At 40.7% G+C, this 22,244-nt stretch overlaps 1 protein-coding gene across 1 annotated transcript in view; it reads left to right on the top strand.

The window, feature by feature from the left end:
* LOC128689368 (potassium voltage-gated channel subfamily KQT member 1-like) overlaps positions 1 to 22,244 on the top strand; it is a 773,858-nt gene that overhangs the window by 685,778 nt on the left and 65,836 nt on the right. Inside the window, exon 4 of the mRNA XM_070086168.1 lies at positions 4,821 to 4,911. Coding sequence (XP_069942269.1) covers positions 4,821 to 4,911 — 91 coding nt within the window. The remainder of the gene's footprint in view (positions 1 to 4,820; positions 4,912 to 22,244) is intronic.

The following is a 22,244-nucleotide window of genomic DNA, read 5'->3' as shown; positions in this document are numbered from 1 at the left end:
CTTTTAAACAAAGTGGTGATTTAAAAAGTAGGTCTTTTCTGGTAAAGGTTGGGGAAGCGGTAAAGTCGTATGGAGGGTCATACAACGTCTGGAAAACGGGAGGTAATTGAGTTTGATCCGAATAATGGAAAGGTAGCTGTGATTCATTGGATCAAGAACCCTTAACCAGCATCAGGCTTGCAAGATATTCTTGGATCAAGAACCCTTAACCAGCATCAGTCTTGCAAGATATTCTTGGATCAAGAACCCTTAACCAGCATCAGGCTTGCAAGATATTCTTGGATCAAGAACCCTTAACCACCCTCAGGCTTGCAAGATATTCTTGGATCAAGAACCCTTAACCAGCATCAGGCTTGCAAGATATTCTTGGATCAAGAACCCTTAACCAGCATCAGGCTTGCAAGATATTCTTGGATCAAGAACCCTTAACCAGCATCAGGCTTGCAAGATATTCTTGGATCAAGAACCCTTAACCACCCTCAGGCTTGCAAGATATTCTTGGCTTCCAAAATCCCGCTGTCTTGTAGGTAAACAGCTGACCGTTACAAACCCGGTAATCTAGTTACCAGTTGAGGTATTTAGTTAAACATGAAGTATAAAATGTAACAATCTTTACTGAATAGACATCTTGTACAAATATATTTATAGTTTACATGAGAAGTACGGGATAGAAACCCTCTCCAGGTATACCAAATGTATACCTGGGAAGGGTTTCGGGGATTAACGTCCCCGCGGCCCGGTCTGAGATCAGGCTTCGTGGTGGATCACGGACTGATCAACCAGGCTATTACTGCTGGTTGAACACAAACTGACGTACGAACCACAGCCTGGCTGGTCAGGTACTGACTTCAGGTGCCTGTCCAATGCCTTCTTGAAGACAGCCAGGGGTCTATTAGTAATCCCCCTTATGTATGCTGGGAGACAATTGAACAGTCTTGGGCCCCTGACACTCATTGTGTTGTCGCTCAGTGTACTCGTGGCGCCCTTGCTATTCATTGGGGAAATGTTGCATCTCCTGTCGAACCTTTTGCTTTCATAGGGAGTGATTTTCGTGTGCAAGTTTGGTACTAATCCCACTAGGATTTAACAAGCGTATATAATCATGTATCTTACTCGCCTGCGTTGTATGTTAACTGGCTCACAAGTGACTCTTAAGACACACTCAAGTATCAAAGTGTGCAACTCGCACACAACACTAAGTCAACACACTGCATATGTAAATATCTTGACAAAAGCTAGTTTAGCACTTCTTTCTGATTATAATAATAATAATTGACAAAGGCTATATCCACAAGTGTAGAAATGGCAAATCAGAGACGCAGTCCATTCATTGCTAGAATAGGACTGGTTCACAAAACTGGGCAAATATTGAGCCCATTCACTACTTAGCACGCAGAAGCAAACCTCTTCCTGCATCTGAGTTGACACCAGACAGTGCAGATGTAATAATCCAACACGCCAAACGTATTGGATTATTACATCTGCACTGTCATCTGCACTACATCTACAATTAAGAGTTAAACTCACAAGGGTCATATAATTATAATCATGGGGAGCGCTAAACCCGTAGGATTATACAGCGCATTTGGGGGGGGATGGAAGGTATTCAGGCTCAGTTCAGGGAACTGGAGCTCAGATCCAATTCCCTAGATCAAGAGCCCCTCGTCAGCGTCAAGGAACCTCCCTTGAGGGGCACAAGGGTCATAATGCACTGCAGGGTAGGGCGTTCTAATGGTTTAATACGCTTGTTCAGAAACATAAGTAAAGCTAACAACATTTAAAATGAATCACAGTCAATCCCTGTATTGTGCTCAAGTAAGGGCATCACATTCTGTCTGAAGACTAGGTCGAAACCCATTCCACAGCAATTATGTCCCAAAATTATAGCACTTCAAATTCTCACACAACCCACTGCTGACAAAAGTTAACAGTGACAGTGTAATACATGCTTAGTAAAGTGTAATAGTATTTTATGGATAGGCTAAATGAAATTCAGAGTAACGACCAGCTCTCCCAGTGGCTGTCCAGTTGTTAAAATGACAGATTTCTTCACTGTCTTTTGTCTGTGCAAAAGGTGTGTACATGAGACTATGTAATGAAGACAGAGCGACCATAACTCATGTCCTCTTCCCCGTGTCTGTAATATTCGCTAACTAGTCTTTCTTTGCGTATCGGGGGGAGGGGAGTGGAAGCCATGCCCACCGTTTGTTGTACTTGGAGTTACTATACTAGGCGGTGACACCACATAATATGCTAACGTATACCAGGTCCCACATACTGTACAAACCTATAAGTTGAAATAACAATTGTAAATATAGAACATAATGTGAACTCGTGGCGAGTGAGTCGTAAACTCCATGCCAGCACCTAACCCACTAGGCCAGCTGGCTACAGTTTTTAGTTTAATATGTTTATTATGCACCCCATACCCATCCTGTGGGCGGTAGTCAAAAGATTACAGAGGTACATAATGGGTCCAGGGACTGGGCCTCAAAGTTTTGATAGCTGAGCAAGTTACAGAGGTAATGAATTCACAATTTACAAAGGTAATGAACTCACAATTTACAAAGGTAATGAACTCCAGGTAGGTCTAGTCACAATCATGACAAGTTACAAAGGTATTTACATCTTACAGAGGTACACAATGGGTCCAGGGACCGGGCTCCAAAGTTTTGATGGCTGAACTAGGTACAAGGTAATGAACTCACAAGTTACAAAGGTAATGAACTCACAAGTTACAAAGGTAGTAGAAAAGAATGTTATTGCAAGAAAGCTGTAGACATTGTCTCAGCTCTCAGGCAATATAATAAATATTCATTTGTGATATAACAACAATCCTAAGCTTAATTAAATACTAAATACACAATTACATAGTAATGGTATCCAATGGTTTATCCAAAGCCGACAAGTGGCCTGGTGGCTAAAAAAAAAAAAAATCGCTTCACACGGCAAGGGTCTGGATTAGATTCCTAGCGAGGGTAGAAACATTGGGCGTGTTTCTGACCTGTTATCTGTGTTCATCCCATCAGAAAAATGGGTACCTGGGTGTTAGTCGACTGGTGTGGGTCGCATCCTGGGACAAAACTGACCTAATTTGCCCGAAATGTTCAGCATAACAAGCAGCTTTCTATATAGTAGTATGTCATTGATGTCAGTTATGGTCTTTATACCTTGTACATGTACTTGTAGTAAATAAAGATATTATTATTATTATTATTATTATTATTATTAGATGATGATGAAGACGCACGTGTAACACATGGGTATCCATGTCGCGCGGACGTTTCAGTAAAACCACTGCTGGGTGAAACGTATCCACTGTCAAGATATGCAAGTGTTGCACAAGTTTTATTTATCTGCTAAATAAACAAATAATGTGTAGATGTACTTCACAAAGCATCACCTTGAAGGGTGAATTACGATTACTACGACTACTGCTGCTGCTACTACTATAACTTTCTTGGGGAACACTAAACTCATAAATGTTATACAGGTCCTGGGTAATGGGGAATAATTGGGTTTGATTTTAAAAGGAAGGAAGCCAATTTCTTGGCTCAGGAACTCATCAAAAACACATCTCTCCACCTCCTCCTCTGACAATATACAAATACTGAAGGTGAATTATTATTATAATCAAAAAGAAGCGCTAAGCCACGAGGGCTATACAGCTACTGAAGGTGAAAACTGGGTATTTTAACCCAAAAATCGTAAAAGTAGCTGAGTGATGTCAGTCAAGAGATCATTTATCATCTGAGTTGTTTGCTGAAGTTGTTTGGTGCTAAAAGTCAGTGTGTTTGGCCAAGTTGCAGTTGTGCACAGGAGGAGCTTTTGATATTCAGTGCAGACCTGTGCAAGGAAATGCAGATTTGAGGAATCTAGTGGAAATTAGTTTAAAGAAATGCACATTTGAGGAATTTAAATGTCTGTGTCAAGTCTTGCATGATATATTACGGTGGAGGGTTGGAAACATTTAAGTAGAGGCTTGGACCATTAAACTTTGCAACCCTTTAATGATCCTCTTTAATATAGAGTTGGAACCCTTTTCCATTTTTTTTTTTTTTTTGCAAAGAATCAACATCTGCTTCTGACAAATTAATCTTGGGAAATACATGCAAATTCATTTTTTTTTCAAATACACCAAAAATTTATATTTGCACACGAAGTCAGTTGTAGTGTAAAATCTTGATTTCAGGGGAATAACAATCCCACTTCAAATTTCCTCTACATCAAGTTTACTTGAATCTGTAAGCTGGATCTAGAATGAATTTCCCTCGCGAGTACCAGAAAACTATTGATGTTTGTTAGTATTCCGGCATCTTTTTCCACAAATTATTATATTCAAGACGGTATGGCTGTAGGGGTTACACAGCGCCTGTGGAATAGGAGGTAATCAAGTTTGATCCGAGGAAGGGGAGGGCAGCTCTAATTTCTTGGATTGGGAGCCCGACGCTAGTCTCAAGGGACCCCCCATTTGTAGGAACTAAGTTTGATTCGAAAATTATATATTAACATTTAATTCTTTCTCACTGGTAGCATCATTTCAGTGGCATGGGCTGCCCTGATTTTTCATTATTATTTTACCCAAATTTTCCTGGCTAGCCTTTATTATTGCTCACAAGGACCCAGCACCTGAAGAAATATTTTACGGGAAATCTGGAGTTGAATTCACCTCTACCATGTAGCTTCTTTGTTATACTATTATTGGAAAACAAGCGGTGAATCCATATGGTTCATACAGCTGCCCATGAATATAATAATCCCACTAGATCACTTAAATTTCCAGAGTTTTCTCTCTAAACTGTTTTTATTTTTTTTGACAGGTTTATGGCCGTGTTGATCTGCCTTATATTCAGTGTGTTGTCTACCATCACTCAGTACGAAGACTTCGCTAACGAGACCTTGTTTTGGATGGTAAGCAGCAGTTGATCTGGTAAATGTGCTCTGTCGTTGTGGATTCTTTATACTTAAGAAGGGAAATATATGAAGATTAAATGGTTTTTATTAACGTGTTTTAGCTTGAGTTAATTATGGAGTATTAATTTTTTTTTTAAGATTATACAATGTTCTTGAGAGAACAGGACGATAATAAACTGTGCACTATTAGGGTCACAAGTGACATGGTCCTTAGGCAAATAGATAAATTAAAACCTAACAAATCCCCAGGCCCTGATGAACTGTATGCAAGGGTTCTAAAGGAATGTAAAGAGGAGCTTAGCACACCTTTGGCTAATCTTTTCAACATATCACTACAAACTGGCATGGTGCCAGATAAGTGGAAAATGGCAAATGTGATACCTATTTTCAAAACAGGTGACAGGTCCTTAGCTTCGAACTATAGACCAATAAGCCTAACCTCCATAGTGGGAAAATTTATGGAATCAATAATTGCCGAGGCAGTTCGTAGCCACCTTGAAAAGCATAAATTAATCAACGAATCTCAGCATGGTTTTACAAAGGGGCGTTCCTGCCTTACGAATTTATTAACTTTTTTCACTAAGGTATTTGAGGAGGTAGATCATGGTAATGAATATGATATTGTGTATATGGACTTCAGTAAGGCTTTTGACAGGGTCCCACATCAGAGACTATTGAGGAAAATTAAAGCACATGGAATAGGAGGAGAAATTTTTTCCTGGATAGAGGCATGGTTGACAAATAGGCAGCAGAGAGTTTGCATAAATGGGGAGAAATCAGAGTGGGGAAGCGTCACGAGCGGTGTTCCACAGGGGTCAGTGTTGGGCCCCCTGCTGTTCACAATCTACATAAACGACATAGATGAGGGCATAAAGAGCGACATCGGCAAGTTTGCCGATGACACCAAAATAGGCCGTCGAATTCATTCTGACGAGGACATTCGAGCACTCCAGGAAGATTTGAATAGACTGATGCAGTGGTCGGAGAAGTGGCAGATGCAGTTTAATATAGACAAATGCAAAGTTCTAAATGTTGGACAGGACAATAACCATGCCACATATAAACTAAATAATGTAGATCTTAATATTACGGATTGCGAAAAAGATTTAGGAGTTCTGGTTAGCAGTAATCTGAAACCAAGACAACAGTGCATAAGTGTTCGCAATAAAGCTAATAGAATCCTTGGCTTCATATCAAGAAGCATAAATAATAGGAGTCCTCAGGTTGTTCTTCAACTCTATACATCCTTGGTTAGGCCTCATTTAGATTATGCTGCACAGTTTTGGTCACCGTATTACAGAATGGATATAAATTCTCTGGAAAATGTACAAAGGAGGATGACAAAGATGATCCCATGTATCAGAAACCTTCCCTATGAGGATAGACTAAGGGCCCTGAAACTGCACTCTCTAGAAAGACGTAGAATTAGGGGGGATATGATTGAGGTTTATAAGTGGAAGACAGGAATAAATAAAGGGGATGTAAATAGTGTGCTGAAAATATCTAGCCTAGACAGGACTCGCAGCAATGGTTTTAAGTTGGAAAAATTCAGATTCAGGAGGGATATAGGAAAGTACTGGTTTGGTAATAGAGTTGTGGATGAGTGGAACAAACTCCCAAGTACCGTTATAGAGGCCAGAACGTTGTGTAGCTTTAAAAATAGGTTGGATAAATACATGAGTAGATGTGGGTGGGTGTGAGTTGGACCTGATAGCTTGTGCTAACAGGTCGGTTGCCGTGTTCCTCCCTTAAGTCAATGTGACCTGACCTGACTAGGTTGGGTGCATTGGCTTAAGCCGGTAGGGACTTGGACCTGCCTCGCATGGGCCAGTAGGCCTTCTGCAGTGTTCCTTCGTTCTTATGTTCTTATGTTCTTAAATGTATTGTACGTTATGGAGTTCCCCTATGCTAAATGAATCGACTCACTGTGGCTTATGTCTATATCCTATTCTTCTGATGCACTCAACTTACAGTCTCCTTTATAAATATAAATATATATATATATATATATATATATATATATATATATATATATATATATATATATATATATATATATATATATATATATATATCGTTTGTGTGCGAGACATCTTCCTGGAGCTATGCGTTTTATTATGTTCGTCGATACCTCAAGGCCACTTTTTGCTTTCTCCAGCCTTTTTTTTAAGTTAAGGATTCCAAACTTTATTTAGAAGCAAAGAACTGTTACTTACATCAGCTCCTTTGAAAGCTTAATTATTGTTATGAAACATACAGATATACCTGGAGTACACCTGGAGAGGGCCGCGGGGGCCAACGCCCCCGCGGCCCGGTCTGAGAAAAAGGCCTGGTTTAAGAAATTGTGACTTTACACTCGCAGTGCTAATTTTCTGCTAATTATCATCATACTACCGATATTACAGTCTTATAAGTAAAACTATGTAAAGTATATTAGTCGCAATTCAAACTCAACAGTATTATTATAATCAAAAAGAAGCGCTAACCCCACAAGGGTCATAGAGCTCTGAGCCCAACAGTAAGACGACGGGGGGGGGGGGGCACAACCCAGCTTGTTCTAGGGTAAAAACAGAAACTTTTATGTGGAGACATTTTTTATTAATAACGGCATTGTACCCGCTGGGGCTTTATCAGGTACACGTAAAACATGAAAACGATAATATACGTATAAAGAAAACGGTTGGAGGTGAAGCGCTGCCAGGTCAGGTGCCACATGGACCAGTCAGGATAGGTGCCATTATAGGTCTTGGACTGAAAGATTACAATCTTGAATTATGATCAGGAATATTCAGTCAATCCATCGTGTTCTGTCTTGCCTCGCTACTGTTACTTTGTCATAGAACAGCAAGATGCGTGTGTGTGTTCAAGATCTATTAACTGTAAACAAGTGCTGGTAATTTATAAAACCACATCTCTGCAGGTGATCCACCACTCAACTTTTGATTATCTTTTCCGTGTGTGTGTGTACTCACCTAATTGTGATTGCACGGGTCGAGACTCAGCTCCTGGCCCCGCCTCTTCACTGACCGCTACTGGGTCCTCCCTTTCCCTGCTCCATGAGCTTTATCATACCTCGTCTTAAAACTATGTATGGTTCCTGCCTCCACTACATTGTTTGCCAGACTATTCCACTTCCTAACAACTCTGTGGCTGAAGAAATACTTCCTAACATCCCTTTGCTCATCTGAATCTTCAGCTTCCAGTTGTGACCCCTTGTTTCTGTGTCTATTCCACCTTGTCTATTCCACGCAGTATTTTGTATGTCGTTATCATGTCTCCCCTGACCCTCCTGTCCTCCAGTGTGTGTGTGTGTGTGTGTGTGTGTGTACACTCTCCTAGCTGTGGTTGCAGGGGTCAGTTCACAGCTCCTAGCCCCGACTCTTCACTGATCGTTATTAGGTCCACTCTCTTCCTGCTTTTTCAGCTTTGTTGTATCTCTTCTTAAAGCTATGTGTGGATTCTGTCTCCACTACATCACTACAGATTTTTCCACTTCCTGACAACTGTGACTGAAGAAATACTAACATCCCTGTGACTCATCTGCGTTTTCAACTTCCAGTTGTATACACCTTGTCAATTCCTCTTGGTATTTTATATGTCGCTATCATGTCTCCCCTATCTCTCCTGTCCTCGTATCGTCAAGATGATTTCCCTTAACCTCTCCTCATAGGGCATACCTCTTAGCTCCGGGACTAGTATTGTTGCAAACCTTTGCACTTTTTCTAATTTCTTGATGTGTTTCACCAGGTGTGTGTTCCATACTGGTTCTGTACACTCAGGTATGGGCCTGACGTACAAGTAGATGCATGTCAGGCCCATATTCAATTCAATTCAATTCAAAGTTTATTCTCTATAAGGATTACAATGCTGAGTTTACAGAAATTTGGTTATTGTGTGGTTTACATGTAGTAAAATAGTGATTACAGAATGTACCACTAGAACGCTTAGCATGGCTAGGCATTTCGGGCAGACTTAGTTTTATTCTTAATTGTAAAATATTACAAATTATGAGGTAAGTTGGTATTATGGCTAAGTGACTAAATACTAGTTTGTGAGTTTAGCAATGTGAATGCTTTTGTTTTGGCACAGTACATAGTTTCAGTATTGGAGTATCACAGGATTCATTATTTTAAGATTGAGATTAATATTTCTGTTTATGGTCAAATGAGTGAGTGAGTGTAAGTGTGAACCACCAGGTTGTATTCGTGTAGTTAGTTGACGGGGTGTATCAGGGAGATAAGATGTTTTCTAATGGTAGTTTTGAAGGTGATGAATGTGTCTGCAGTTCTAGAGTTCTCAGGTAGGGTACTCCAGATTTTAGGGCCTTTGACATACATTGAATTTTTGTAAAGGTTTAGTCGGACACGGGGAATGTCGTAGTATTATGCCTGTGGGTTCTGTCACAACTATCAAGAAAGCGTTTTAGGTAAAGGTTGATATTAGAGTTTAAGGCCCTGTAGATGTAGATTGCACAGTAGTAAGTGTGGATGTACTGAACTGGGAGTAAGTTTAAGTCTATGAAGATTGGGGGGGGGTGTTGCCAGGGATGGGATTTAGTGATTATTCTTACTGCAGCTTTTTGTTGGGTTATTATTGGCTTTAGGTGTGTTGCTGCAGTTGATCCCCAAGCACAAATAGCATAGGTGAGGTATGGATAAATAAGTGAGTGGTATAGTGTGAGAAGGGCATTTTGCGGCACGTAGTATCGTATCTTGGAGAGGATCCCAACCGTTTTGGATACTTTTTTGGTTATATGCTGGATATGGGTGCTGAAATTCAGGTTGTTGTCAAAGTATAAGCCTAGGAATTTGCCCTCATTATTTCTGGTAATTAGAGTGTTGTCAATCTTAATGTTAATTTGTGCATCTCCTGCTCTGCTACCAAACATAATATAGTAGGTTTTGTCAGTGTTAAGCGTAAGTTTATTGGCTGTCATCCAAGTCGATATTTTAATCAGCTCCTCATTCACAATGGTGTTGAGGGTGGCAAGATTAGGGTGAGAGATGACATAAGTCGTGTCGTCAGCAAAGAGAATGGGTTTCAGGTGTTGGGATACGTTTGGAAGGTCATTGATGTATATGAGGAAGAGCAGGGGACCAAGGACACTTCCCTGCGGAACTCCAGTATCAAGTGGCCGTGTTGCTGATGCTGTGTCTTTAATGGTGACATACTGATACCTATTAGTAATGTAAGATTTGAAATAAGCAAGCGCATGGCCTCTTATACCGTAATGATCAAGTTTGTGGAGTAGGATGTCGTGGTCTACTGTGTCAAAAGCTTTTCTTAGGTCAATAAAAATTCCTAGTGGATATTCCTTATTTTCCAATGCTGTGTAAAGCAGATCTAGCATTTTTATGATTGCATCATTAGTGCTTTTATTTTTCCTGAATCCAAATTGGCAGGGGTTGAGTATGTTTTGAGCCGTTATAAATGAATACAGTCTCCTGTGCACGAGTTTCTCAAAGATTTTGGATAGCAATGGTAAGTTAGATATTGGCCTATAGTTGTTTAAGTCTGTAGGGTCACCACCTTTATGTATTGGTGTAACCCTTGTCATCTTGAGTAGTTTCGGGAAGGTGCTAGTCTCTAGTGACTTGTTAAAAAGTAATGAAATAGCATGCGAAAGGACATGGGCCGCTCGCTTGTACAGTAATGGTGGGACATGAGACAGATTCCCCGAGTTATTTTTAAGTGACTTTATAATCTCTGTGACTTCCGTGGGCTCAGTTGGTGCAAGATAGAAGGAATTAGGGAAATTCCCATCTAGGTAGTCCCCGGCATGGGCATTGGTATGTGGGATTTTACTGGCGAGATTAGATCCTATGGTTGAGAAGAAGTCGTTTATCTTGTTAGCTGTGTCAGTGGGATGTAGTGGTGTTTCATTAGGTTTAGTTAGGACAATATTCTTGGTTTTTCTCAGTTTGTGGGTCCCTAGAATCTGAGAGAGTATTTTCCAGGTCTTTTTTTTATATCTCCTCTAGTGTCTGTGAATCTACTGGAGTAGTATAGTTGTTTGGCTTTCTTTATTACTTTGGTGAGAGCTGATGAATAGTGTTTAAGAATATCTTTGTGTATTAAGCCCTGTCTATATTGCTTTTCATATTGGTGTTTCTTGTCAATGGATTTCAGAATGGTGCTGGTTAGCCATGGGCAACCAAGCCGTTTGTTTGTGATCTGTTTTGTTTTTATAGGACAATGTTTGTTGTATAGTCTAAGTAATTTGTTAAGAAAAATGTCTGTCCAGTCATCAATACCATTGGCCTTGGAGAATTCTGTAGGCCAGTCAACAGTCTCTAGGTCAGCTGTGAACTTCCTTACTGAGGCCTCGTCATGGAGTCTAAATGAGACTTTGTTGTATTCAAGTGGTGGTTTACTAATGTTTGTCAGGAGGAAGGTAGGGTAGTGGTCTGTAGTGCTATCTGTGATTATCCCTGATTTAAGGGGGGCTAGTATATTGGTCCATATGTGGTCTATTATGGTTGCACTTGTCTCAGTGAGCCTGGTTGGTTTAGTTATTGTTGGTATGAGAAGTGTGTTGTTCATATTGTTGATGAAATCAGTTACAGGCTGATCATCTAGTAAGCCAAGGTTGATGTTGAAGTCTCCAGCTAAGAGAAGGTGGTGCTTATTCATTTGTCTGTTTGTTATTAGTGACTTTAATTTCTCACTGAAATTTGGGATGTTTGTGTGAGGTATCCGGTAAATGGCACCGATTGTTATAGGCATCTTAAGGTTTTTTACAGTAAAATTAGCAAAAATGTATTCCCCATATTCATCACTAAAGCAAGTGGTGCTAAGACAAGATAATTGGTTAGAGTAATAGATTGCAATACCACCCCCAACTTGGTTTGGTCTGCAGTTGTGAATTGCTGTGTATCCTGGTAGAGGGTAGATATCTGTTGTGTCCTGCTTAAGCCAGGTCTCAGTAAGAATAATGCAGGAGAAGGGTGTCTTTAGTGATTCAAGGAGTGCTAGGAGGTCATCATAGTGTTTGCTTAAGGACCTGATGTTGTAGTTAAGTACTGATAGACTTTTAGCATTGTTTAGGATAGTGGTGGCTTGTGATGCTGTGTAATAAAGGCAGTTACTTTCCAATAGGTTTTGATTGGGTGTCAGATTATGGAGGTTTAGATCAGGGTCAACGTGATCAATCATCTTCTAGGTTTAAATTATGGTTATTTATATCCTGAGTTGTGTGTTGAGTTCTAGTACTGATATCTGTAGTGGTAGGAAGTTTGGACAAGTATATAGCTAGAGTATTTTGGTCATGTAGAGTATAGTCACTACTACACATAATGAAGTTGATGTTGTCTATGTGTTGTGCTGGAATGAACTAAAGTACAACTAGGTATAAACTAGTAATATAAAAATACAAATTAAAAATAGAACAAGACTCTCACTTGTAATTGCACTAAGGTCTAATAATGACTTTTGTGGAGTCTTTGTTTTGAGCTAGAATGAGCTATAGTACAATAGGTTTAATCTAATAATATAAAAGTACAAATTAAAAATAGCACTAGTCTCTCACTAGTAATTGCACTATACCTGGAGTTTACCTGGAGAGAGTTCCGGGGGTCAACGCCCCCGCGGCCCGGTCTGAGACCAGGCCTCCTGGTGGATCAGAGCCTGATCAACCAGGCTGTTGCTGCTGGCTGCACGCAAACCAACATACGAGCTACAGCCCGGCTGATCAGGAACTGACTTTAGGTGCTTGTCCAGTGCCAGCTTGAAGACTGCCAGGGGTCTGTTGGTAATCCCCCTTATGTGTGCTGGGAGGCAGTTGAACAGTCTCGGGCCCCTGACACTTATTGTATGGTCTCTTAACGTGCTAGTGACACCCCTGCTTTTCATTGGGGGGATGGTGCATCATCTGCCAAGTCTTTTGCTTTCGTAATGAGTGATTTTCGTGTGCAAGTTCGGTACTAGTCCCTCTAGGATTTTCCAGGTGTATATAATCATGTATCTCTCCCTCCTGCGTTCCAGGGAATACAGGTTTAGGAACCTCAAGCGCTCCCAATAATTGAGGTGTTTTATCTCCGTTATGCGCGCCGTGAAAGTTCTCTGTACATTTTCTAGGTCGGCAATTTCACCTGCCTTGAAAGGTGCTGTTAGTGTGCAGCAATATTCCAGCCTAGATAGAACAAGTGACCTGAAGAGTGTCATCATGGGCTTGGCCTCCCTAGTTTTGAAGGTTCTCATTATCCATCCTGTCATTTTTCTAGCAGATGCGATTGATACAATGTTATGGTCCTTGAAGGTGAGATCCTCCGACATGATCACTCCCAGGTCTTTGACGTTGGTGTTTCGCTCTATTTTGTGGCCAGAATTTGTTTTGTACTCTGATGACGATTTAATTTCCTCATGTTTACCATATCTGAGTAATTGAAATTTCTCATCGTTGAACTTCATATTGTTTTCTGCAGCCCACTGAAAGATTTGGTTGATGTCTGCCTGGAGCTTTGCAGTGTCTGCAATGGAAGACACTGTCATGCAGATTCGGGTGTCATCTGCAAAGGAAGACACGGTGCTGTGGCTGACATCCTTGTCTATGTCGGATATAAGGATGAGGAACAAGATGGGAGCGAGTACTGTGCCTTGTGGAACAGAGCTTTTCACCGTAGCTGCCTCGGACTTTACTCTGTTGACGACTACTCTCTGTGTTCTGTTAGTGAGGAAATTATAGATCCATCGACCGACTTTTCCTGTTATTCCTTTAGCACGCATTTTGTGCGCTATTACGCCATGGTCACACTTGTCGAAGGCTTTTGCAAAGTCTGTATATATTACATCTGCATTCTTTTTGTCTTCTAGTGCATTTAGGACCTTGTCGTAGTGGTCCAATAGTTGAGACAGACAGGAGCGACCTGTTCTAAACCCATGTTGCCCTGGGTTGTGTAACTGATGGGTTTCTAGATGCGTGGTGATCTTGCTTCTTAGGACCCTTTCAAAGATTTTTATGATATGGGATGTTAGTGCTATTGGTCTGTAGTTCTTTGCTGTTGCTTTACTGCCCCCTTTGTGGAGTGGGGCTATGTCTGTTGTTTTTAGTAACTGTGGGACGACCCCCGTGTCCATGCTCCCTCTCCATAGGATGGAAAAGGCTCGTGATAGGGGCTTCTTGCAGTTCTTGATGAACACAGAGTTCCATGAGTCTGGCCCTGGGGCAGAGTGCATGGGCATGTCATTTATCGCCTGTTCGAAGTCATTTGGCGTCAGGATAACATCGGATAGGCTTGTGTTAATCAAATTTTGTGGCTCTCTCATAAAAAATTCATTTTGATCTTCGACTCTCAGTCTGGTTAGCGGCTTGCTAAAAACTGAGTCATATTGGGACTTGAGTAGCTCACTCATTTCCTTGCTGTCATCTGTGTAGGACCCATCTTGTTTAAGTAGGGGCCCAATACTGGACGTTGTTCTCGATTTTGATTTGGCATAGGAGAAGAAATACTTTGGGTTTCTTTCGATTTCATTTATGGCTTTTAGTTCTTCCCGCGATTCCTGACTCCTAAAGGATTCTTTTAGCTTAAGTTCGATGCTTGCTATTTCTCTGACCAGTGTCTCCCTGCGCATTTCAGATATATTGACCTCTTTTAGCCGCTCTGTTATTCTTTTCCGTCGCCTGTAAAGGGAGCGCCTGTCTCTTTCTATTTTACATCTACTCCTCCTTTTTCTTAGAGGAATAAGCCTTGTGCATACATCGAGTGCCACCGAGTTAATCTGTTCTAGGCATAAGTTTGGGTCTGTGTTGCTTAGTATATCTTCCCAGCTTATATCGGTTAGGACTTGGTTTACTTGGTCCCACTTTATGTTTTTGTTATTGAAGTTGAATTTGGTGAATGCTCCCTCGTGACTAGTCTCATTTTGTCGGTCTGGGGCTCCACGCATACATGTCTGAACCTCAATTATGTTGTGATCTGAGTATATTGTTTTTGATATGGTGACATTTCTTATCAGATCATCATTGTTAGTGAATATGAGGTCTAGTGTATTCTCCAGTCTAGTAGGCTCTATTATTTGCTGGTTTAAATTGAATTTTGTGCAGAGATTTAAAAGCTCGTGTGAGTGTGAGTTTTCATCAGAGCTGCCTCCTGGTGTTATTTCTGCAACAATATTATTTGCTATATTCCTCCATTTTAGGTGCCTTAAGTTGAAATCCCCCAGGAGCAAGATGTTGGGTGCAGGAGCTGGAAGATTTTCCAGACAGTGGTCAATTTTTAACAGCTGTTCCTGGAATTGCTGGGAAGTTGCATCCGGAGGCTTGTAGACTACCACAATGACTAGGTTTTGGTTCTCGACCTTTACTGCTAAAACTTCCACTACATCATTTGAGGCATTAAGCAGTTCTGTGCAAACAAGTGACTCTGCAATGTACAGGCCAACCCCCCCCTTTTGCCTGTTCACTCTGTCACATCTGTATAGGTTGTAACCTGGGATCCATATTTCGTTGTCCAAGTGATCCTTTATGTGGGTCTCAGTGAAAGCCGCGAACATTGCCTTTGCCTCTGCAAGCAGTCCACGGATGAAAGGTATTTTGTTGTTTGTTGCTGGCTTTAGACCCTGTATATTTGCAAAGAAGAATGTTATCGGACTGGTGGTATTGTTGGTACTGGGGGGGGATTTTTTTTCCGGCATTAGTATCTGTATCTGTTGGTTTGGAGTGGAGGCCATCGACTGTGGTTCCACTCCAGGAATGACTGGATTTGGTGTACGATTTCTGCCATTTCCTGCCAGTTTTTTTTCCTTCCTGGCACTAAAAAACCTCTCCCTCTTGAGTGGCTGTGGCTACCCAGGTTTTCCCATGGCCTGGATGTTTTGTATCTTTTTGTCCCCTTTAGATGGTATGCCTGGCAATTTAAGTTATAGCACAGTCTTTCCTGTACTGAAGAGGTACACATTTCAGGGTGAAAAAGCTTACAGGAAGGGAGTTTGCATTTTCCTGTTGTCATATGGACATGACATTTTCTAGGGTGGTCATAGTTGCATGTCCCATCTGTTTTTCCAGATTTCCCATGCCAGCAGATACCAAGTGCATAGTATGTGCACAGGCTTGGTTTCCGTTTGCCTTGGGTTTCTGTGACTGTATTCCCTGTTGGTGCATGTTTCCCTGTCTTATTCCTATCCTCCCTAGCACCAACAATGGAGCTCCCACCAGTTGTTTTTGGTAATTTATCCTCACTATTGCTATTGGAGTCCTCTTGTTTGCTATTTCCTGCGGTATTTCTAGTTTGCAATATTGGTTTTATCTTATCTTTGACTACACTTGTTTCCCTACTATGGCTCCTGTCCTCTATGAGGTCATTTATATGTATTCCTTCCTGCGTATAATTCCCGACTACCTGGACAAAATCTCCAGCTTCACCATTACTGTCTCCCAGGACAGTATCTCCAGCTTCACCATTTCTGTCTCCCAGGACAGCACCTCCAGCTTCACCATTACTGTCTCCCAGGACAGCACTATCAGCCCCACATTTACTGACTACCAGGACATCACCTCCAGCCTTACAGTTTGTGACTACATGGCCAGTATCAAGGGCAGTACCATTCAGTGAATTTGGTATTGACTATGTATTGAGTTAGAATGAGCTATGGTACAACTGAATTTAATCTAATAATATAAAAATACAAATTAAAAATAGCACCGGTCTCTCACTAGTAATTGCACTATGGTCTAATATAGTGAATTTGGTATTGACTATGTATTGAGCTAGAAAGAGCTATAGTACAACTAGGTTTAGTCTAATAATATAAAAATACAAATTACAAATACCACCAGTCTCTCACTAGTAATTGCACTATGGTCTAGTATAGTGAATTTGGTATTGACTATGTATTGAGCTAGAATGAGCTAGAGTAAAACTGATTAATCTAATAATATAATAAAGGCACAAGACTCTCAATTGTAATTGCACTAAGGTCTTATATAAGTTGTTTACAAGAATTAGAGTATAATTAGATTTAAATTGACAAGATAAAATACACAAATTAAGGTAGCAAAAGAAGAATAAAAAAAGATGATAAAAATAAAAATGACAATGACTTGGTTATAATATGCTAGTAAGATGGTAGACAGGATAATATAAAAGTTGTAGTTGAAAATACTAGTTTAAAAAAGTATGGAATAAAAATGGTCAATAAAAGAAGTTCACAATAAGTTTGATCAATATAGTTTAAAGTAAAATTGGGCAATAATAGGGATTTAGAATAAAATTGGGCAATTGAGTATTTTTTAAAGTGAGGTAGAATTATTGAAGACAAGTTATGGTTAGTTTATAATAAAATAAGATGGAACAGTGATGTGGTAAGTTGTAAAAAAGGAGATAGATTCTGTAGATATTAAACACAATTAAGACTATGAGGTAGAATGGTCGTTGAATACAACAATGACAATCAAAAGTAGTTGGGGTATTAGAATTTTAGGGGGGCACAAATTTATGACAATATAACACTAACGGTGGATTATGGGTATTATCTGCACTTTACTCTGATTCTGTTAGTCCAGCCTCACTTAGGAATGTTTTAAGGTCATGTTCTGTAGAGATGAAGTATCTCTTCCCAGTGGGCTGTTTCCTAACTGCGATTTTTCCATCCCTCACAAAGCACTGGTGGATTTTTTGGGCATAGCGTAATTTTCTTAGCCGATAAAGAAGGTTTTGTCTCGTTTTGGTAAGGCACTCATTAACGTAAACATCAGTTTTCATAGAAATAGATGTTTTTAGTAGGTTGTTTCTTTGTAGGCTAGTTTGGAATTTTAACAGCACTGTTTTTTTACCTGCTTGGTAGTCCATCAGTTTGCAATCCTTTAGGTCGTCACTACGTATGTTAAGGCGAAGGTGGTCCTTGATAAGCTGTAGGGTGGTCTCCATGCAGGTCTCTTGGGTGACTGTGGGTGGGAGATGTTTGCTGTTAACTACAACAGCGTCAGATAGCTGCTGTTGGTCATTATGGTCTTGGAAGTTGGTTATGACATTGGCAAGTTGTTGGTCCACTCTTGATCTTTCCTCTGTAATGTTGGTAGTAAGTAGGGTGACTTGGTCTTTTAGAGTGTTGATGGTGTCTAGGGACTGGGTGTGGGTGTTGCTTTGTTGTTCTAGTGTCTAGTTTATGTTCTAGAGCAGTGATCTTGTTGAGGTAATCTGCATTGCTAGCCTTTAGTTCCTGCATTTCTTGAGTTAGTTTGGTGATCGTTTGGTTCTGAATCATAAGGAGTTTAGCTATTTCTGGGTCGGTGATCTTCTTGACATCAAATACTGGGAAGGAATTATCTTGGACAGTGGCAGCAGCCATGTTTGTTGTTGTCTGTCGTGTGTTGTGGTGGTGCCGGTGGGTGATGAGGGTTGTGTCCTGGCTGCCAGTACAACAAGTTTTCCTCGTGTTATTACTGCTCTCACCTTTGATGTTAGGAGTCCTTAGCTGGTTACTGGATCTTCTTTTATTGTTCTGACCCTTGTCCATTGGCTGTGGCTTCGGGTGAATAGTAGGCGATGGGTGATGGGTGAATGTTGTGGAGTATCACTTCAGTGGCAGCGGGGTAGGAGTTGGTAGTACGAGTCCTATTAGTTGGTAATTTGTGAACTTTTGGGTGATTTTTGCAGTTGCTTTATATCATTCTGGGTATCCACACATGTTAGTGTTATGTGGGTCTTGATTAGGTCATCACTGGGCTGCTGGGAACCTCAGGTAGAAGTAAAAATAGAGGACAAGGTTCCTGTTGCCGCTGCCGCTGCAGGGTTGCAGGGTTCGATTCATAGCTCCTGGCCCTGCCTCTTCACTGTTCGCTACTAGGTCCACTCTGTGCTCCATGAGCTTTATCATACCTCTTCTTAGAGCTATGTATGGATCCTGCCTCCATTACTTTGTGTGTGTGTGTGTGTGTGTACACTCACCTATTCACCTATTTGTGGTTGTAGGGGGTCGACTCGCAGCTCGTATGTATATGTGTGTGTGTGTGTGTGTGTGTGTGTGTGTGTGTGTGTGTGTGTGTGTGTGTGTGTGTGTGTGTGTGTTTCTGTGTAACTGAGGTTGGCAGCGTATTGTCCACTGTTTATTTAGTGGGAGGACAGGAGTCTCTCTTTTTGCAGCAAAGCCATTAGTGTAATGGAAGGAAATAAGGTTATAGCCCTTATTTTCTCTCTTCTCCATACTTACCTTATTACTTACCTACACTCCTACCTACTTGCTCAACTTCTCATCTATATAGCTACTGATCATTCTTCCTGACTACCTTTCTGAATTAACATTGTTTTTGGTACATACATTCACACTCGCGTAGTCGCTCATAGTTACAGTTACCAATTTTATAATCTTCCTCTGTAATGAATTATAGTATAAAATTTTGCGGGGATTATAATTGTTATAGGGAAGTGTTAAGTATATAAGGGTTATATAGCCCCTTAGCTCCATTACCAGCGCACTCAGCTCACACACTGAGGTCCGGGGATCGATTTCCGGTACTAGGTTTATACATGGCTACAATCATGAACAAATTATAGAGTAATGAGGAATTCACACGTCCACACCCGGTCACAACTATAGCGAGTTATTGGTGCAGATATTAAGTGTGTGACCCAACAATTAATATTTGCACCAGTAACTCATTATAGTTATGACCGGGTGTGGACGTGTGGATTGCTCATTACTCTATAATTTGTTCATGATCATAGCCATGTATAAACGTAAGTAAGTAAATTTACTTACATGATTCATTACTTTTGTAACTTGTGAGTTCAATACCTTTGTACCTAGTTCAGCTATCAAAACTTTGGGGCCCAGTCCCTGGATCCATTATGTACCTCTGTAACCTGTAAATACCTTTGTAACTTGTCATGATTGTGACCATATCTACCTAGAGTTCATTACCTTTGTAACTTGCTCAGCTATCAAAACTTTGGGGTCCAGTCCCAGGACCCATTATGTACCTCTGTAATCTTTTGACTACCGCCCACAGAATAGGTATGGGGTGCATAATAAACATTAAAATTACTCCCGGTACGGCTGAAAACATCAGGAAGTTTTTCCTTAAGGCACCTACTGTCGGTGTTCATAAGTAAAATAGTGTACCTGGGTGTTGCCGACAGGTGTGGGTCGCGTCCTGGGACAAAATTGACCTAATTTGCTTGAAATGCTCAGCATAACAAGAGGCTTTCTGTATAGTAGTATGTCATTGATGTCAACTTGGCCTGTCTACCTTGTACATGTAATTGTAGAAATAATTAATATAATTATGTTTAGTCTGAGGATAGTGAAGATAACTCCATTTTCTTTAGATTTAGGTACATCCCTTGTAAACTATTTTAGCAAGCATTACTTTTCCTTCCCCCCCCCATCTCATATATATATATATATATATATATATATATATATATATATATATATATATATATATATATATATATATATATATATATATATATGTCGTGCCGAATATGTAAAACTGGTCAATTAGCAAGAACTCATTTAAAATTAAGTCCTTTCTAAAATTTTCTCTTATACGTTTAAAGATATATTTTTTTCATTAATGTTGATGTAAACATTTATAATTTTGCACCAAAAGGAACTTAGAAAACTTACCTAACTTTATTATAACAAGAGCAATTTATTTTAGCCTAACCCAACTAAATATATTTTAGATTTGTTTACAGTAATTTAATACTAAATGAACACAATGAAATATATTTTTTTCGTTAGGTTCAAAATGATTTTGACGAAATTATTGCATACACAAATTTTCACTTGTCCTATATGGCAAGATGAGCGTTGCTATTTAAGCCAAGATCGCAAGTTCCGCCTATTCGGCACGACATATATATATATATTCCCACCAAGGCATATGCTTTACACTACAGTTTTTGGTATAAACCTTGGTAATAAATACCGACAAGTTGGTTTAGAAAGACACGTAAGCAAACACTATAACATATTTATTAGAAAACGTTTCGGTCCTGGGACCGGAGAGTGAGATGTGACGCACGTGACCTGAGGAATGTCATAAGAACATAAGAATGGAGGAACACTGTAGAAGGCCTACTGGCCCATGCGAGGCGAGGGTAGACGATGAAATCACGTGACTCCTGTGTTGTTGGGTTGGTGCTGCTTAAGTATCATGTATGACCTCACTACTAAACGCAGCCCCACACCTCTAACTTCTACAGCAGGCGTCTACACTATCCCCTGTGGGTTCTGTCCCAAGAAATATGTAGGCGAGACAGGCAGAGATCTTGCAGTCCGCCTGAATGAGCATCGAAATGCCTCTAACAGAGACGATGTAAGGTACGCCTGTGTCCTCCACAGAGACTCCACGGGGCATTTGATGAACTGGAACGAGGCACAACTCGTTCTCACCGAACCAGACCTCAGACGCCGACGGTGCCTAGAAGCCTCACTAATCACACTGGCCGATTCCCACCAAGGCAGGGTGGCCCGAAAAAGAAAAACTTTCACCATCATTCACTCCATCACTGTCTTGCCAGAAGGGTGCTTTACACTACAGTTTTTAAACTGCAACATTAACACCCCTCCTTCAGAGTGCAGGCACTGTACTTCCCATCTCCAGGACTCAAGTCCAGTCCGGCCTGCCGGTTTCCCTGAACCCCTTCATAAATGTTACTTTGCTCACATTCCAACAGCACGTCAAGTATTAAAAACCATTTGTCTCCATTCACTCCTATCAAACACGCTCACGCATGCCTGCTGGAAGTCCAAGCCCCTCGCACACAAAACCTCCTTTACCCCCTCCCTCCAACCTTTCCTAGGCCGACCCCTACCCCGCCTTCCTTCCACTACAGACTGATACACTCTTGAAGTCACTCTGTTTCGCTCCATTCTCTCTACATGTCCGAACCACCTCAACAACCCTTCCTCAGCCCTCTGGACAACAGTTTTGGTAATCCCGCACCTCCTCGTAACTTCCAAACTACGAATTCTCTGCATTATATTCACACCACACATTGCCCTCAGACATGACATCTCCACTGCCTCCAGCCTTCTCCTCGCTGCAACATTCATCACCCATGCTTCACACCCATATAAGAGCGTTGGTAAAACTATACTCTCATACATTCCCCTCTTTGCCTCCAAGGACAAAGTTCTTTGTCTCCACAGACTCCTAAGTGCACCACTCACCCTTTTCCCCTCATCAATCTTTCATAGACCCATCCACTGACACGTCCACTCCCAAGTATCTGAATACATTCACCTCCTCCATACTCTCTCCCTCCAATCTGATATCCAATCTTTCATCACCTAATATTTTTGTTATCCTCATAACCTTACTCTTTCCTGTATTCACTTTTAATTTTCTTCTTTTGCACACCCTACCAAATTCATCCACCAAT

Source organism: Cherax quadricarinatus, chromosome 18 (genome assembly GCF_038502225.1).
Source record: "Cherax quadricarinatus isolate ZL_2023a chromosome 18, ASM3850222v1, whole genome shotgun sequence".
NCBI lineage: Eukaryota > Metazoa > Arthropoda > Malacostraca > Decapoda > Parastacidae > Cherax > Cherax quadricarinatus.
The sequence above is the reverse complement of the archived record's forward strand: the minus strand, read 5'-3'. Positions and strand labels throughout refer to the sequence as shown.